At 41.3% G+C, this 17,773-nt stretch overlaps 1 protein-coding gene across 1 annotated transcript in view; it reads right to left on the minus strand.

The window, feature by feature from the left end:
* Nucleotides 1-17,773, minus strand: part of abcd2 (ATP-binding cassette, sub-family D (ALD), member 2) — a 19,126-nt gene continuing 1,353 nt past the window's right edge. Inside the window, exons 2-10 of the mRNA XM_086270351.1 lie at nucleotides 17,312-17,492; nucleotides 16,808-16,929; nucleotides 10,439-10,601; nucleotides 9,743-9,837; nucleotides 7,081-7,226; nucleotides 6,182-6,327; nucleotides 2,912-2,996; nucleotides 2,142-2,267; nucleotides 1-2,028 (exon numbers count right to left, since the gene is read on the minus strand). Of these exons, the coding sequence (XP_086126477.1) occupies nucleotides 1,824-2,028; nucleotides 2,142-2,267; nucleotides 2,912-2,996; nucleotides 6,182-6,327; nucleotides 7,081-7,226; nucleotides 9,743-9,837; nucleotides 10,439-10,601; nucleotides 16,808-16,929; nucleotides 17,312-17,492 (1,269 nt within the window). The 3' untranslated portion in view covers nucleotides 1-1,823. The remainder of the gene's footprint in view (nucleotides 2,029-2,141; nucleotides 2,268-2,911; nucleotides 2,997-6,181; nucleotides 6,328-7,080; nucleotides 7,227-9,742; nucleotides 9,838-10,438; nucleotides 10,602-16,807; nucleotides 16,930-17,311; nucleotides 17,493-17,773) is intronic.

The raw sequence follows: 17,773 nt of genomic DNA on the forward strand, positions 1-17,773 counted from the left end.
GTGTTTCTCCTGTTTTAATTAACATAATGTGTCACAAATAAAAAATACATTTACAGATTTTCTGCCACACAGTTAAAACATGAGGGAGGCTCATATCGAACATGACCAAAGTTTCAAATATGTGCAAACAATCCCTGTCATCCAAAAGCTCTGATTTCAGACACTTCTATTTATCTATATGAGCCAAAGGAACGCAAGGTGGGTGTTACCTTTTCCAGAATGACGATATCATTATAGAGTAATCTCAGGCACTAAAGCCCCACCCACCTGCTGTTCAGGCTTGCTTATGAGGGGCAGCCAATCAGAGTAAAGTTGGCTCAAAGGTCGGGTGGCCTTTCAGAGAAAGACGCTTGAACAGCTTTTCAGGTTGAAAAAAATGATTATTTTGAACTGTGAATCATGCAAAGCTACGCTAGAATAAAAATATTATTAGAACATTAGAATAACCGTAATTGGTCCCCTTTAACTCAGCCCAATCTGAAAAGCAAAGGCAGTCCTGTTTGCAGCTGGTGAACCATATCAAACAGGAGCATTCCAGGTTCGAACCGTGTAAAGAGAGTACATTTATAAAAGCAGTTGTAATCGCAAGTTACCGTCACCACGCAGGAGCGCGGAATTCCCAACTTTTTTAAGAAAGGAAAAAAAAACATTTTAACAGTATCACAACTTTCCATCTTTGTTACCAGCAACTTCACGTGTAAAAACAACCTATTATCTATTATAACTTAATAATTTTAAACAGCTGTAACGTGGAGCATATTCTGGAACATGGTAGAGTATTTAAATACACAAAGTCATCCTTTCATTGCTTGGCAAATATGAATGCTGTCTACGGTGTATGAAACGACTTGCCTCAAACACACATTGTCAAAACGCCAAATCATGAACTATCTACTATCGACAATGACTAACGTGCATCTCTCCAGCAGATTTCCAGAGCCTTACATGGTCACTACTAATTACTGTTATTGTTTTTCCTCTAATTTGATATCCTTTTGTGTGTTTGTGTGTGTGTGTGTGTGCACTCATCTGCTAAAAAAACCCTCTCCGAGCAGGATGAGCTTGCCCTTCCTCACTGGACCTCTTTATCTCATTGTATTTGTTCAATAAACCAGAAACTTAGAGTTCTGGAGTCAGACCTGCGTCACTAATCGTTCTAATAATAGAGTCGGCATCTGAGCCCATTCCAGTGGTTCATGGACGTGCAACCTAACAAAGCTAACGTGAGGTATAAGGAAACAGATTGTACTGTGGCTCTGCAAAAAAAAAAAGTTAAAATTACATTCGGGAAAACGAAAATCTGCTGCTAAACTGGAATACTGCTTTGGACATCAAAGTGGCTCTAACCTTTAAAAGGTTTTCCAGCTAAATAGCAGCTCCCAGAGCCACCGTGACATGCACACCTCTGAAAGCAGAGTAAAGTGCTACAAAACAAACAAATTCATCGTCTTGGTTAATTTGGGTGTATCAGTCACGCCACTTTGAGCAGTGGAAGCAAACAGCGTGCATTACAAGCAGCAGGAATACTTGCGAATGCACTTCACTCTCCCCCGCCTCTCAGACTGGAGCAGGGCAAAGGAGAGGGTGAAAAGACGGAGGGGGGAGAGAAGGGAGAGCTCAGAGGCAAAGCTGCCATTAAGAGCTCCCCTGCTTTACCGAGAGGCTCAGGGCAAAAGAAAAAAAAGGGAAAAAAAATTTGTACTAACAAACTGATTTCTTTGCCTTTTCATTGCCTCGCACCTCCTCCACCACCCCCAGCTTCTTCTTTTCTCCTCGTCTCAATCCTCCTTTACCCCCTCGGATCTCTTCTCACACCTCCCCCCTCACTCCTCAGCTGTTTTTAGGACAGAGTCGTCTCCGAGGATCTTGCAGAGCTCGTTGAGGCGATTCTGCATCTCGGGAATGCCGGCCAGCTGGGTCTCCAGCCGCTGCTTCTCCTCGGTGAGGGAGAGGCGCGTTGCCGTGTCCAGCTGCTCAAAGCGCCAGCCTCCTTCCCCGTCAAACTGCAGCAGGTGGGTGTGGTACTTCCTGGAGGTGGGGAAGAAGGATTAGAAACAAAGAAAAGATTTGCTCCCTACTACAACTCCCAACTACATTAGCATTTATGGACCAAAATATTCCCCCAGTGTGACGAGGCTTACCACAGGGAGGGTCTGTGTGTGATGGAGAGCAGGGAGATGCCGGCATCTTTGGCAGCCTGGAAAATCTTTCCTTCCACGTCAATGCTCACAGCGCTGGTGCACTCATCCAACAAGGCATATTTAGGCCTGACAGAGGCAGAGAAATGGTTTTAAGTTGGTGCTATGCATCCACTCCATGCAATCGGATTGGTTATGCTATACACCCATAAACAAGATCCAACTGTTACAGCAGATGAACTATAGTTTTAAAGGGGCAACTTCTAGAGTAGCTTAGCATGATTCCAAGTTCAAAGTAAGCCTATGTTATCTCGTACTAGGCTTCAATGGAGCTCATTTTATCCTCTGAACCAAGCTGTCTTAGCTTCTTTCTTTAGGGCAGCTTTCCTGTGATTGGCTGCCATTTGAAAACACATGATTTGCAAACAAGAGGGTGTGGCCTCTGAACTCCCAGCCATAGCTGTGTGCCTGTGATAGTCATAATAAAGTCCTCTCTATTAGTCTAAAAGCAAAAGCAAAAAAACAAAACAAAAAACCATCTAAAACCTGCAGTTTGGCTCACAGGCATTACCTGCATATATACTGATCTCATTATTTGGCCACATTCATTATGAGCATTCACCATTTATAGAGTTGTGCAAATATGTAAACGTTGAAAAAACACACTTTAGTTTACTCTTCAGCATTCAATTTCTTAACAGTAATTCCTTCTGTGAAAACAGCCAATGGGCTACACGCTAAGAAATGTTAACCCACAGGCTTTTTCTCCTTACCTGTGGTAGAACATGCGGGCCATACCCATCCTCTGCTTCTCACCTCCTGACAACACATCCTTCCAGTCCAGCTCAGCATCCCAGCCTGAATAAAAAAGGAGGTATTGCAGAGTAAGCAAGTGTTTTTAAGTGTTCTTTTTTTTGGTAATGAACCTCTGAACTAAAAGATTATCACCAGGGGGCAGGATTTAACTGTTTTTAGCCTTGACCATGAGAGGAAATAATATGTTCGTAAACACTTGTGTAGATCACTCACTGCACCATCTTGTAGTACAAGTTGGTATAACATGAAAGCACAGCCAGACCCTAATTCAGCATCAGCTGTTATCCCTTCAGCACCATACAGAGCTGCAAAAAAGTATTTGCCTGATTGCTTATTTTTGTATATTTGTCACACTTACACGTCTCAAACCACCATTGCACAAATTTTGATACTATACAAAGATAGAGTAAATACAAAATGCAGTTTTTAAATGATGATGTCATCTATTAAGGGAAAACAGCTATCCAAACTAACCATCCTGGGCCACCCTTGTCAGCAGGGCTGCAATCAAGTGTTGCGATGATTCAGTTCAATTCAGTTGAATTCAATGTAATTTATACAGCGTCAAATCACAACAACAGTCGCCTCAAGGCGCTTTATATTGTAAGGTAGACCCTACAATAATACACACAGAGACAAACCCAAACATCATATGACCCCTTATGAGCAAGCACTTTGGCGACAGTGGGAAGGAAAAACTCCCTTTTAACAGGAAGAAACTTCTGGCAGAACCAGGCTCAGGGAGGGGCGGGGCCATCTGCTGCGACCGGTTGGGCTGAGAGAAGGAAGACAGGATAAAAGACATGCTGTGGAAGAGAGCAAGCGATTAATAACAAGTGCAGAGATTCGGTGCAGAGAGGTCTATTAATACATAGTGAGTGAGAAAGGTAACTGAAGAAGAAATACTCAATGCATCATGGGAATCCCCCAGCAGCCTACACCTATTGCAGCATAACTAAGGGAGGATTCAAGGTCACTTGGTCCAGCCCAACTATATGCTTTAGCAAAAAAGGAAGGTTTTAAGCCAAATCTTAAAAGTAGAGATAGATGACTGGCAATGACTCTTTCACAACGCTGTGGAGGAATTCTGTTGCACTTTTCTTCACAGAATTGATCGTGACATGATGTGTTGCTTTCGAGATCTTTTAGCCCACTTCACTTCATGTCCTATTTAAGTGATTTCTAGATTTAACACGTTTGGCATTATTGTGGGTGTGACTGGTGAAATTATAAGCAGCTTTCCAAAAAATGTGTCTAATCACATTTAATTTATGATTTAACCAACGGTCCCCAACCCTCAACTCAAGTGTTCTACAGTCTCTATATTTCAAAATGAGATTACAATAGAAGAAAGGGAAGTGTAGATACTTTATAACAGCAGTCCCCAACCCTTGGGCCACGAACCGGTACCAGGCCGTGAGTCGTTTGGTACCGGGCCGCGAGAGTTGAGGCTCCAGTGGCGTGTCCAGCGGGGTGGCCTGGGGGGGCACAGGCCACCCCCCCAACCAGACTGGCCACCCCAGGTGCCACCCCGAAGCTAAAACAATAAAATTTAATGAAATATCAAATGTACGATCAAGCCTCGTCAGAGGAGCTTCAAAACAGTGTGGCTGAGAGCTCCTCGACGCTGGATCGTTGAGTGACTTCCCGTCAGTCTTAAGTGTATTGTGCAAGGTTAGTGCAAGCCTACTGTTAGGTTTTGTACTCACGGCTGCCTTTGGTATGCGTGTTTCCTCAGGAGGAATTGTGGCGACCAGGAGGCAGCACACGGAGAGTACACAGGGAACGGAGACAGAGCACGGAGCACGGGATAAAGGAGAAGACACGGAACGGGAGTTGGGATCGCACGGGGGGATTTATTGTTGTTCGGATTGTCACCACTGTAAATAAACACTGTTGCACTGTAGAGTCCTGCATTTTGGGTCCTCCTTTCCCCACATCCCCACGGTCTGCCAGCGAGACCGTGACAATGTTGTTAGCACATTTCAGGAGGACACTGCTAATAAAGTTACACAATTACACAGTGAATTCAGATTATTATTATATTCATAAAAATAACAGTTTTCATCTTGGTCGTATCATTTTATTTTGTTGTATTTATCCACAACACCTTAAAGGCTGGTCCGTGAAAATATTGTCTGACATTAAACCGGTCCGTGGCGCAAAAAAGGCTGGGGACCGCTGATTTAACCTACCTGCCCACCTTTTCAAATAAGGCCAGGTAGGTTAGGATAGCTTTAAACATCAAAAATAAACAAAATCATTTGAAAACTGCATTTTGTATTACATTGTTGCGCTCTACACGATGTTTTAGAGAAGCAGTAATAGCACTTTTTCAAAGTCTGCTGATAGCTTTAAAAAAGCAACCACAGGAATTTACAACAAGCACATTTTAAGGTGGTGTTAGTTGGATATTGTGGGATTATATATGATGACAGGAAATATTTTTTCTCCTTTGTTATATGAAACATGGAGAAGGCACTTAGAGTTTGATGCCACACAAAAACTAATGAGTAAAATCCATGAAAATGAAAACTGCAATACATGACTTCACATTAAATACTAGACTAAACTGTAAAGAGTTAAAGAGAAGACAAAGACTGTGTAACGGACTAATCATCATATCCTCTTTGGTTATATTGCATGTCTTTGTGAGCCCATAATAATGTGACTGCATACACGTGGGCTAATTACCATGAGTAATGCAAACCTTTCTAAACTGTTTCACAGTGCAACTATTCACGCATTAAACCTTCTTGCGGCGCTAAGCTTGGTACAGTAGTTGGTTCACAACAGTGTAACCATTTGTTCTGCAGGAGGGAGAGAACGGCTGCCAATTTGTCACACACTCAAGTTTAGGAAACGCGCGCTCAAGCTCCTGGCTGATGCACACAATGTGTTTGATCTCAAACACCAGCAAACCTTTTCTTCACAATTAAAGGTTTATAATTAAATGCTTAGGGAGTTTTTTCTTCCCATTGTTGCCAAGTGCTTGCTCACAAGGGGTCATCTGATTGTTGGGGGTTTCTCTGTTTTATTGTAGGGTCTTTAACTTACAATATAAAGTACCTTGTGCTGTGATTTAGTGACAAGGTTCCTTTAGCTCAGTAGTTGATTTTAATTTAGTATGTTGAGTTTTTTTTTCTTATCTGGTGATTGTGTGTCTTTTGATTTATGTGGTGAACTGCTGCTCTTTCATGGATAAATAAAAATAAAAGCTGTCTTACCTCCCTCTCTGTTGACAATGTGATTGAGGTTGACTATGGCTAAGATGACCTCTAGGTCCTTGTCACTCATCCCTCTGGCAGCCATGTCCTCCACCGAGTCTGGGTAGATCACCTGGTCCCGCAGTGAACCTAATGACATGTACGGCCTGGGGAAACATAAATGCACATAAGTTGTATCCGTTATGAGCACTAAAGCTCACAAATTGTGTGACAAAAGCATTTTTAGACACTTAAAGAGGAGGAGCTGAAAGAAAAAGATGTCTGTTTTATAGATAGTGTGTTGGATTCTGTTACAGCTGCCAGCTGGCCATCTCATCCTATGTATAAAATATTTACCGCACTGCAGGAGGGAGTCAGCTATGGGTACGATTACATTTGAAGGTTTGGGTAAGACTGCTTCCCACATGGGCGGCAGATCCTTGGTTTGAATCTCGACTGGTTGGACCATTACCTGCCTGTGCTCTCTGTTACCCTCACTCTCTCCTGTCAGAGTTGCTATATTTATTTCACTGTCTCGCTCTAAAATCAACATAAAAATGACAAAAATGTTATCATGATAACAGCTGCTGCTCCAACTGTTGCAGCTCTTGCTATATAGCAATAAAGGAGAGAGGTTACGCATAATGGATAATTACCAAACAACTATAATAATATTTAATTTGATAATATTTATCATATCTAATCATTCTGCAGAGCTAGTATTTTAAACTTAATCTGGACAGTAAATATTTGACTCTGTCCACAGCTCTGGTTTCTCTCTCAGCTGCACAGACACACTCAGGTCCTGTTACAATGGATTAGATTACTGTTACGGTTCACTGGTACAATGATCAAACCCTGCACTTGTTTTGTCTGCCGTGGGCCCTGCGATTATTGAGAGTGTGCATTTGTGCGTATACCTCTGAGGGATGTAGAACATATGCTGAGGGGAGGGTTTGTGTAGCCGGCCGCCGTAGACAGGCCACAAGCCGCCGAGGATCCTGAACAGAGAGCTTTTTCCACAACCATTAGGCCCTGTGATCAGTAGGTGCATGCTCTCTTCCACCTGAACGGGAGAGACAATTTATTAATTCTCCTGAAGCAGAGCGGGCTGTCAGTGTAATTACAATGCATCACTAGGCCATAAAGCTGTGGAAAAAGCAGGAGTGGTGTTAAACTGTTACACACAGAAAATATGGGCTCAAATTGTGGTCATAAATATTTTGTATTTGTAAATCAGTTTTGTACTTGTAAATCAGGATTTGTATGAGTAAAAAGAATTTGTGTGTGTAAAAAAGATTTGTATGTATATCCAAAAAATACGGGTGAAACTCTGCACTCAAGTTTCAACTTACAAATACGAATTTTAACCGTATTTTTCTTCCTTTCAGCTGATTGGTCAATGTCATGTCAATCACAAATGTAACTATCCAATCAGAGAACAGATGGGTTTGGCTGTCGGAGGGGCACTTTTTTGAACTGTCCCTGAAAAGTGGTTTTGTATATTGAACACAACTTTAAAAAAAAAAAAAAAAAATCCAGATGAAAATATATAGAATTTGCAAAATATTATCTTGCACCTGTCAAAAATTTGTATTTAATATCATATTGATATAATAAATGAAATTATTTATTAAGTATCTTTAGATTTCAGTAAATTGTGGCTAATAAAAGTAAAAAAAGCCTGATTAATTAATTAATCAAGGCTAAAGTTCTACATATTTAAGGGCTTGGGCACTTGCGCTACAGGCGCTAGCTAGCTTCTCAAGCGTCACCTTAGCTAATTAAAGTCACTGAGCTCTCATAATAAGGCTTATGTGGTTAGTTTCACTAACAGACTGTTTAAGAAGCGCTCTTTTTTTGGTGAATGAAATTCTAGTATTACTTCATTCATATGTAAGTACTAATTTGTAAGTATGGTATATGGCTACAGCTTACTAGCCAAACTAGCTTGTGTTAGCTGATAACTTGGCACGCCCCAATCTCGCATAAATACGCTGATTCTGGCTCAAGATTAAAAATGTAGTGATGTCTATAAGGCAAATCCTTTGAAACATTAGGCCACAGCACACATTACTACTCTATCATTAGTTTTTATAGCTTTAATCCTTTTGCTAAAGTGGTTAACCATGGTTTCCATGGCGAGAAACCAAATATAGAGCCTCATTCATAAACGATGGGTAAAAACGTTTCACACACAAATTTATGATTCTTATTTTCTCTATTTTCATGCACGACTATGCATTTGAAAAAATATTACACACCACTCTTATTGCTACTTATACTACTGCTAATTATTATTATTTAATTTTGGTCAATATTTACAGCTTTACAAAACGACATTGGCTAAAAATGTTTAGAATTAGAATACAAAACTTAATAATATGATATTAATTTACGTGTTACAATGCAAATTAATAATTGAAAATATGTAGACTTTAAACACACTTTAACAGGGTTATCTTATCATATGGGTCACTCTAAGTTTCATATGAACCTAAATGTCAAAATGTTCCTTTTTTCTTTTACTTGCCACAGTGAGTGTCTCAAGTTAAATGATATTCATCACCCCCATTATTTCAGCCAGCTCTTCATCCTCAGACACTATTACCCATCCTGCTTTTTTGCCTTAGTGAGCATGCTCTTCACCTGTATGCAGCTTGCTGTATGCAGATTACATGCAGTGATCTGTCCCATAAATCTTGCAGTAGTTTTGCATGTGCACTTGTTTTTTCGTGCAGGGTAAGAACTAAAAAAAAGAACTTAAAAGAAAAAGATCTTCAGTTCTTCAAAAAACTGCCATTTAAAGTTTGTGTATGATATTTATATTGAAGCTGACATTTTTAAGCACAGCATCAGCGTCTTTTTCCGTTATCAGCTCAATGTCAGCGGCGTACTCTTGTGTAACGACCTCAGGCCAACATGTATAATTGGAGCCTGGTGCAGTCTGCACAGAGGTCTGTTTGCCTGTGGTGTTTGAAAGAGATAAGCTATTCTTATTCATTTGTAATAATTACAAAAGCTGATTCTTTTGATGTCTCAAAAAGCATTTTTATCAAAAACATCATGTCAGTGTTTCCTATTGTTGCCTCCTAACAAAAGAAGTCAGCAGGTCAGAACTGGAATAAGAGACACGTTTTGTCTGGTATCAAATTATCAGCGATGAAATCATGCTAACTCAATTATCCACATACAAGAAACAGATGAAAGGATCAGCAGACCCTCAGCCACTTTTGAGTGAAAAAAACAGAACCTGTGCTGAATGGATGAGCAGATCTTTGCAGCAGATTCACATCTATGATATGAGCGTTATGCATTATACCCTGCATCCAAATAAAACTGGAACGTCTGATCTGTGATTTCCACCACCATGAAATCCTCATGAGGTGAATATAGTAGTGAAAATCCAGAGGGGAGCAACAAGTTGACACCCAAAGGATGTATCTGCTTTCTAATGAGACCCTGGGCCATTGTTTTTAAATGCTAATAAATTCTACACGGACCAAAATCCTCAGGAGTGAAGTCAGAGGGGCCTGAACTATCAGTTAAAGTAGAGCTCAGAAGGAAAAGAAGATCAGCCACCTTGAAGTTTAGGCAAGATACTACAACGTCTCCGTTTGGTGTGATAATCGGGACGTTCTCACACACGATGCCCTTGTCCACATCAATCACTTCGCCTGCAGAAACACAGAAACAGAGAAAAAGGATCAGGAACTACAGTGATTGTGTATTAGAGTAACTGATTGGACTCTGTGTCTTTACCACTTCACTTATTCATTAGCTTAGCATTACCCTCCAACATAAGATGCTTTCTATTAGAGTGTATCCAACCTTTGGCCATTTAGTTTATTGATTTCTTATAATGTAAGCTGATCTGTAAGCTGGCCCAGATAAGGTTTGTGCAATTCATAAAATCTGGTCAAACATTATAAATTAGCAGCAAAACTTGAGCCTGAAGTTAGCATGTAAGACAAATTCTGTTATTGATTTCAGTGAGGCAACTGCCGAAGCTATAGGCTATAACTCATTGCTGATTGTTGCTAATTTGGACAACAGAATGGATCGAATAATTGTTGGCAGACAGATGTTGTTGGGGAGTGAACTGAGTGTTTACCATTGACTATGTTTTGACCTGAACCAAATCAAAGCTTACTCTGGGCTTCAGGTAGCAGAAGTGGTAAAAGCAACAGAGGTTGTTGTGATGGCAACCTCTTCCTCTTCTGTTTTTTTTTTTTTTTTGTACAGACAAAGAGGTGTTGTGTGTACACTGCTAGCTACCCTTTATTTCCAGCGGTCCGTCTATGTGCATCTCAGGCTTGCTCTTCTTCTCCGTCGTCGTTGTGGCTGACACAGAAGAGCGCTTGTAAATGCCCTTCTGGACATCCTCGAATACGACAAACATGTTGTGGACCCTCGCAGTGTAGCCTGCCAGCTCCGTGACCTGTCCCAACAAACACACACGGGTCAGTCCATCTCTGGTAGATGTTAGTGTCACCACCATTGTGATAAAGATCACGATCATGGTGATGTGCCTGATAAAAATGTGACCCCATGAGTGCAGGACTTGGAACATTGATCCTAAGCTAGGTTTCATTTTAACTTCGGCTGCTGCATCTGCAATAGCCATAAAGTACATTCAGTGCCCCCGTTAACAGGAAGCTGTTCCTCCTCAATATCTCCTGGTGCTTGCTTATATTAAATAATTAAGGTTTTTATATGTTCTGATGAAGGCCACAAGGCTATAACATTAACATGTCTGCTGGCATGGCCAAAACAAATTGGCAAAATGAAGATCTGTCAATACATTTCCCTAAAGTTTGTGTCAGTAGACAAGCAGACTTAGAAAAAGGTTTTGAATCTGTGTAAAATATAAAAACAGAAAAACAGAATGAAATCATGTACAAATTGCATAAACCTGTATTTTACTCACAAAACCCCCCCCAGAAAACATATCAAATGTTTGAGACTACTCATTCGCTAAAGCTGGAGTGGATACTCATTCAAAATGAAACTTTTCTGCAGTCAGGGGAATCTAAATCTGACTAAAGACAGGGACCATCTGGAGTGTTATCAGTGCTCAGTTTAAAAGCCTCTCTGATGATATGAGGGTGTTTTAGTGCCTGTGGAATTGGCAGCGTGCACATCTGAACAGGCACTATAAATGTTGAAAGCTATATCCAGGTTTTAGAGAAACATTTTCTCCCATCGAGATGACGTCTTTTTCAGGCAAGACCTTGCACATTTCAGCAAGACAATACTAAAGCACATAAAATATCTTTCAGAATCTGGAGGCTGAACTTTTTATCAGATGACAAAGACCCAGAACTGTTGAGCAGCTAGAATCATATGAGACAAGAAAGGGACAACATCCCTCTGCCTGAAGTCCAGCAGCCGCTCTCGTCAGTTCCCAGACTTTTACCGACAGTTGTTAAAAGAAGAGGCTGTACCACACATACCACACAGTGGTAAACATAACTTCTTTGTGAGGCATTGCTGCCATCAAATTCAAAATAAGCTCATATTTTCTTAAACTGCTACATTTTCTCAGTTTGTGTTTTGATGTTTTTTGTTTCCCATATGCAATTTTGAAACGAATTAAAATGACAGATTTATAAGATTCAAAAATCATTGCATTTTGTTTTTACTCACATCTTACAAGGCGTAGCAACTTTTCCTTACTGTTTGTGTGTGCTTTTGGATTAGATATATCATATATTTGCTTTTCCTCTTGTGGTTCTTTGCACCGTGATAATAGGCACGCACGCAGATTCCCCGCATAGCTCAAAAGAAAAAAAACAAACCCTACTTCCACTTCCAATGTTCAATTTTTATCCAGACCACATCTCACTGAGATCATAATTTCACTTCACTTCACCAGCTCTAAATGTCATCCTTAAATAATTACTACTTATTCTGTATTTTCACCTTGTATTCATCTACCTCTTCCTGGATTTTAAAAAGAGATTTTTGTAAACATGATCATAAAATTAGTAAAATAATACATTTACTAATGTCCCACCGGGAGGAGGCCCCGGGGCAGACCCAGGACACGCTGGAGAGATTATATCTCTCGGCTGGCCTGGGAACGCCTTGGTGTTCCCCCGGATAAGCTGGAGGAGGTGGCTGGGGAGAGGGAGGTCTGGGCCTCTTTGCTTAGGCTGCTGCCCCTGCGACCCGGCCTCAGATAAAGCGGATGAGGATGGATGGATGGAATACATTTACTGCTGAGGCAACAGAGGAAAGGAGCCAAATGTGTTTACAGGCACCTGGAGAGTGTTTCTTTTCGCTTTCTGTGGTGCACCCTGCAGCGAGACAATGCCGGCTGTTGACACAGCTTGATTATTTTAAACATCGAGCACCATTTCTGAGAATTCATGGACACCGTGCGGGGCAGCGGACCAGCTCAAACTCATTCAACTAGTTATATTTCTACTCGTGTGCTGGTTAGCCCAGTGGCTGCCAAAGTTCAACAGCATAGCAATATATATTAGGGGTGCTACAATACACAAAATTGACGGTTCAGTTCGGTTCGATACTTTGGTGTCACGGTTCGATATTTTTTCGATACAAAAAATGTTCTTGCCTTTTTAATTTGTCATTTATTAAAATTATAAATATATATTTTAACTCAAAAGTACAGTTTTTAAATTTAATGTTGCTGAAACAACAAAGTAATAAATAAATAAATCTATCTGATCGAGAAATCACTCATCTTTGGAAAAGAGAGTTTATTACAGAGAAATGGCTCTTTCCAAAATAAAAGCTATACTATATGCTTCTTGGGTATACTCTCAGCAGCATATTAAACCTATCAGGTCCCCATAAGGAGAATCATGTGCTAACAGCTGTCTAAATGACTCGGGTAAAGTTTGTAGCATGCCTGGTTGTTGTTTTTGTCTGCTTCCACTTGTCTTTGCACTAGGATGATGTCGGCGTAAATGTGCAGTCATATTCGTTGTGTTCCCACTAGTGCTGTCAGCGTTAATCTGAAATGACGTTAACGCCACAACACGGCTAATCTCCGTTAACGAGCTACGGCGGATCGCCCCGTACGTGGGGCTGGACAGCGTCAACACGTTAACGAACAACTGCGCTAACGCAGTAGTTCACACCAATGTAATTGAGCATTGCGTGGCACATCCGACATACTGTTTTACTTTAGTCCATGACACGCTTACCTTCAGGGTCATGCTTCACATGAAAACCAAAATAGTTCCAAAGGCCAGATCTGAATGAGGGTGGGGGAGGTTCAGTTTGCCATGTTGCAAGGAGATTAGCTTCTGTCTTGCTAGCATGCGCTGCGCTCACTGGATCTGCGCTCGACAGTGCAGCCTAGGCGGAGTAGTCGAACGCAGATCCACTGAGCTCTCGTCAGAAGAAAAGTTGATAAAATAAATTTAAAATTTTGTATTGTTCGATACATATGCTACCGAACCAAAAGCACTGTATCGAACGGTTCAATATCAATACGAGTATCGTTGCACCCCTAATATATATGCAGCTTCAGTTTATTTTATTATGAGCCTCATTAACAGCACCAAAAAACCCACTGGGAAAAAGAACCACAGCCCTGCATAATGACATCTGACATTTCAACATAAGTATAGCAATGATTACAAAACACACACATTTGTGTTCTTTATAGTCTGCCTTTGTTCAAAATCCCTGATTAAAACATGCTGTTTGACTCATTTTTGTCTTAGTAATTAGTTCAACTTTTGCATGATATATCACCCAAATGTTAGTCCGATTGAATTTTTCTTGCTTTTGCTAAAATAAAGTGACCTCCTAAAGCCGGGAACACGCTGTAATAATGCAAAATCCGTTTTGTACAAAGCAATTGGACATCTTATGCAAGAGAGATCCTTTTGATATGGCTGTATATAAGTAAACAATACGTAAGTAATCAGTTTAAATATTTAACCAGCCTAGACATTCATGCAGCATTGCAATATTTGTCCTGAATTCACAAAAAAACATACCGGGGCAAATTAAATACCACTAAAACCATCACATCCACTATTCTGGTTTAGAATCAAGCAAACCTGAGCTTTTCTTTGCTTGAGCTTTTTAAACGTGATGAAATTTTCAAATACTGGAGTCAGCATATGTGCAAGTAACCCCTGTGTGTTTCTTTTTTTGAAATCTTGGGTTTCTATGATGTCAGTGAGAGGGGATGTCCCTAATATGGTCATCTCAGAAGAGGGGCAATCACATGAAAATGCCCCCCTCCAGTATAAGTTAATAAGGATTATTTTGAATTGTGACTCACATGAAGCTAATCTAGCAGCAGAATAGATCCCTTTAACTAACACCCAGCTGCAGATTAAATGAGACCTGACTGCCCACTCGTAAACACGGCCCTGTTCTGAAGACCAGACAAGGCAGGTGCTGTAATCTGGTGCTTGCTGGGTTTTTTGGTGTGCTCAGCAGGTGTATTAGCAAATACAGCCGCTTCATCCTTTCTGATTGGCCTAAAAAGAGTTCAAGTAAATGCTGTTGATCTTCCAGCTCTGCAGAAGTGCAGAGCTGAAAGATCAACAGATGGAGGATTATTTGCAGCTAAGCTGAGCTCTGAGAGAAGGAGCTCTCAAAACACACACACAAGCGCTGGGTTTCACTGACCCGAGAGTGATGGTGGATTCACTCTTCAGGAAGTGAGGCCTATTTAAGCCCTCTGTGTTCAGTTCTGTTCCCATAATAGAATTCCAAGCAGTGTAACACATACAGCATCAGAGCACCAACCTGACCCAGTTCTGTTTTTTACTTAGTCACTGGATCATGTGCTGATAGAACAGGGTGCCAATTTTAATGTACACGAGTGAACTACTGTGTTGTGTGTGAGGTTGGTAGATATTTATGTGCTTTTCACATAAAAATAAAAAACAAAACGGGGACTTTTAGTCTTACCTTGTTATTGTGGAACAAAGAACAAAAACAACAGCAAAGCTTTTTAAGATGAATAACAAACTACTGCAAGGTAGGACTTGTCATGGGCCAATCTGACTGCACACACACACACTCCTCCATATTAAATAGGCAGAGTGTGTGGAGGCGTGAGCTGGGCACGCTGCCTCAGGAATGTGCTCCATCCCTGCTGTCTGTCAAACTGCACACACACACACACACATCTCTTGGCCTTGCACGCAGGGGCACGCCGCAATGCATCTCAAGCCACGTGCGCACACGTGCTCAAAACAGAAGTGCATGCAGGCTTAAACTCGTATCCCCCGGGAACGTGTTTTTCACAATAAAATGATAATCATGGTGTGAAGAAGGTGGCATGATGGGAAATTCTTTAGCACGGGTGAAACAGTTAAGGAAGCTCACAGCCAACCGCAAGCACATCGAACCAGTTTCATTTCCTCCTCTTTGACGCTGTTTCGGGCTGCTGAACCGTGGCTGACAGTCAAGTTACTCGCTGACAGGCATGAGATAAACCCGCCAGATCTTTGCTCAAATATTCCACATTTTTATAAAGGGAATTATCAAAAAGCCTGGGATAGTACACGCCAACACACAGGGTGGCACGTGATCAAAAGTGCAGCAGTACTAATGAGCTGCAGTGCAACACAGCTTCAGCACAAATGTGCTGCAACCAAATCCTCTTATGGACTTCAAAATGTAGCCTGAGAGAGAGAGAGAATGAACTGGTCTTGCAATTTCTTTCTTTCTTTCTTTCTTTTTGGATTAAAGTGCAATGAAAGATCAGGGATTTGGCTATCAATGAACAAGGTCTTTCATTCAGCTTTTTTTTCTCTTGTTTTTCCTTTTTCATGCTGCGTGGTGAGTTTTGCAAGAAGAAGAAGGAGAGAGATGGACATAAATCAATCCGACATTCTTGATGTCCACTCGTCCATGTACACATGGGCCACCGGAACGACCCACCGATGCTCAAACCTGGCCGGTTTATTTCTTCAAGAAGACATTTTTACTGACATCTGAGCCAAAAAACTGCAAAGTTGTGACACTCTGTACAGTCTTGGTTACTTCCTACTGTTCAGACGGACAATTAAACCTAAAAAGCTGCCAGATATGTTGTGAAAGAACAAAATGCTGAATCATTATAAGTTTAAATAAGCGCAAAAGACCTTTTCTTGTATGAAACTTCTGCTGCACTGCAATTGACTCTCAAACACATCATTTGCAGGATATAACACGTATTCAAAAGGCAACATTCGTAAATTTCCATCTTAAACAGCGAAAATCTGTTATTAACAGATTAATCACTTCTTCATACAGTCTCTAACTTATCCAAAAATAATGAAAAATCTGTAATTTAATGCCTTAAAAGGGAAGCATTCCACATGTTGCTTTTCTGGACTCTACTAGAGCCGCTTTGCATGATTCACTTCATGCACAGGATGAAAGAAGTCCCCTCTCCCTTTAACCCAGCTTGTCTTCTGATTGGCTGGCCTTTGCAAACAGCAGGTCTGGACAGGAGGTTGGACTCACAGCCAGAGCTGTGTGCCTCAGATGACTAGATTATTAACATCAGAGTTGCTGCAACTTTCAGAATGGACGAGTATGAAATGCAGGTGTGCATGAGAGATCAGTGTAAGATGTGGGCCTGTGAGTCTCAGTTATGAAGTTTTCTGATTGAAAATGACAGCAAAGTTGTGTTAAATTCAGCATACTACAGTGCACCTCTTTGTAGGAGGACATGATCCTCTCGATGGCATCAGCTCCTGAGGCCAAGAGGTTACGTGCGGTGGTGAACGCCTCTGTTCTCTCGCTCACCATCACCTGGGTCTGACCGTCAGCTGTTTCTATAAGGGTGGAAAGACAGGCACAAGACATGGGACAGCGAGCAGAACAATTAACTTCGGGACCTCAAAAGACAAAACAGAGCTTTGTGTGTCAGCGGTGCGAAACATATTTTCACACTTTCACCTGGGAGCATAAGGATACGATGGAAAAAGGTTCATTAAATATCTGTAGGTACAGTGTAATAAGGGACTCGATTACAGGCTTATTATTGATGCTGAGAGCTCATCAGGGAGGTGTGGGAGGCAGCTACTGTTTTCACACATGCTAATCAGCTCCCGCTGGTAGAGTAAGCAGTAACTACAGTTATTATAGTTGCACTTAAAAGGCTTAACAAGCACAAGACGTGTGCTAGGGTAACGCTACACCTAACCAACTCCCTACCGCTGTCAGCGAAGCCGGTGGCTGTGATGATGGGCACGGCCACCATGACGAGCCCGGCGCCGCTCCACACGTACTTCATGAGGAACTGCTCGATCATGATGTACCAGAGCCGTTTGGACAGGATCAGGTTCATCTGGTCTGCCAGAGCCCGGTAGCACTTCTGCAGCTGACACATCTCCACCTGCAGCGGGCGGTACATCAGAACATGAAGCAACACAGGCATTTCCCAAATCTCTGTGTAATCTGTGAAAAAGGCCGTGCAGTAGAATTTCTTCAAGATAATAGTAAAGTCTTTCACACTGATGCTCTTTCAGAATAAAAATAGCTTTAGTCAATAAAGTTAAAACTAACTCTGCTGCTAATCTTTGTGCCGGCTCTTATAGCATATTTGTGATCCTAACAGCCTCAAGCAGCAGTAGATGGAACATTGTTATGGATATGACCATTCATCTTAGCTGGCCA

This window comes from Aulonocara sp. 'chitande type north' Nkhata Bay, linkage group LG17 (genome assembly GCF_057382095.1).
Source record: "Aulonocara sp. 'chitande type north' Nkhata Bay isolate Kocher_YH1m ecotype deep benthic linkage group LG17, A_spYH_male_GT1.1, whole genome shotgun sequence".
Classification (NCBI taxonomy): domain Eukaryota; kingdom Metazoa; phylum Chordata; class Actinopteri; order Cichliformes; family Cichlidae; genus Aulonocara; species Aulonocara sp. 'chitande type north' Nkhata Bay.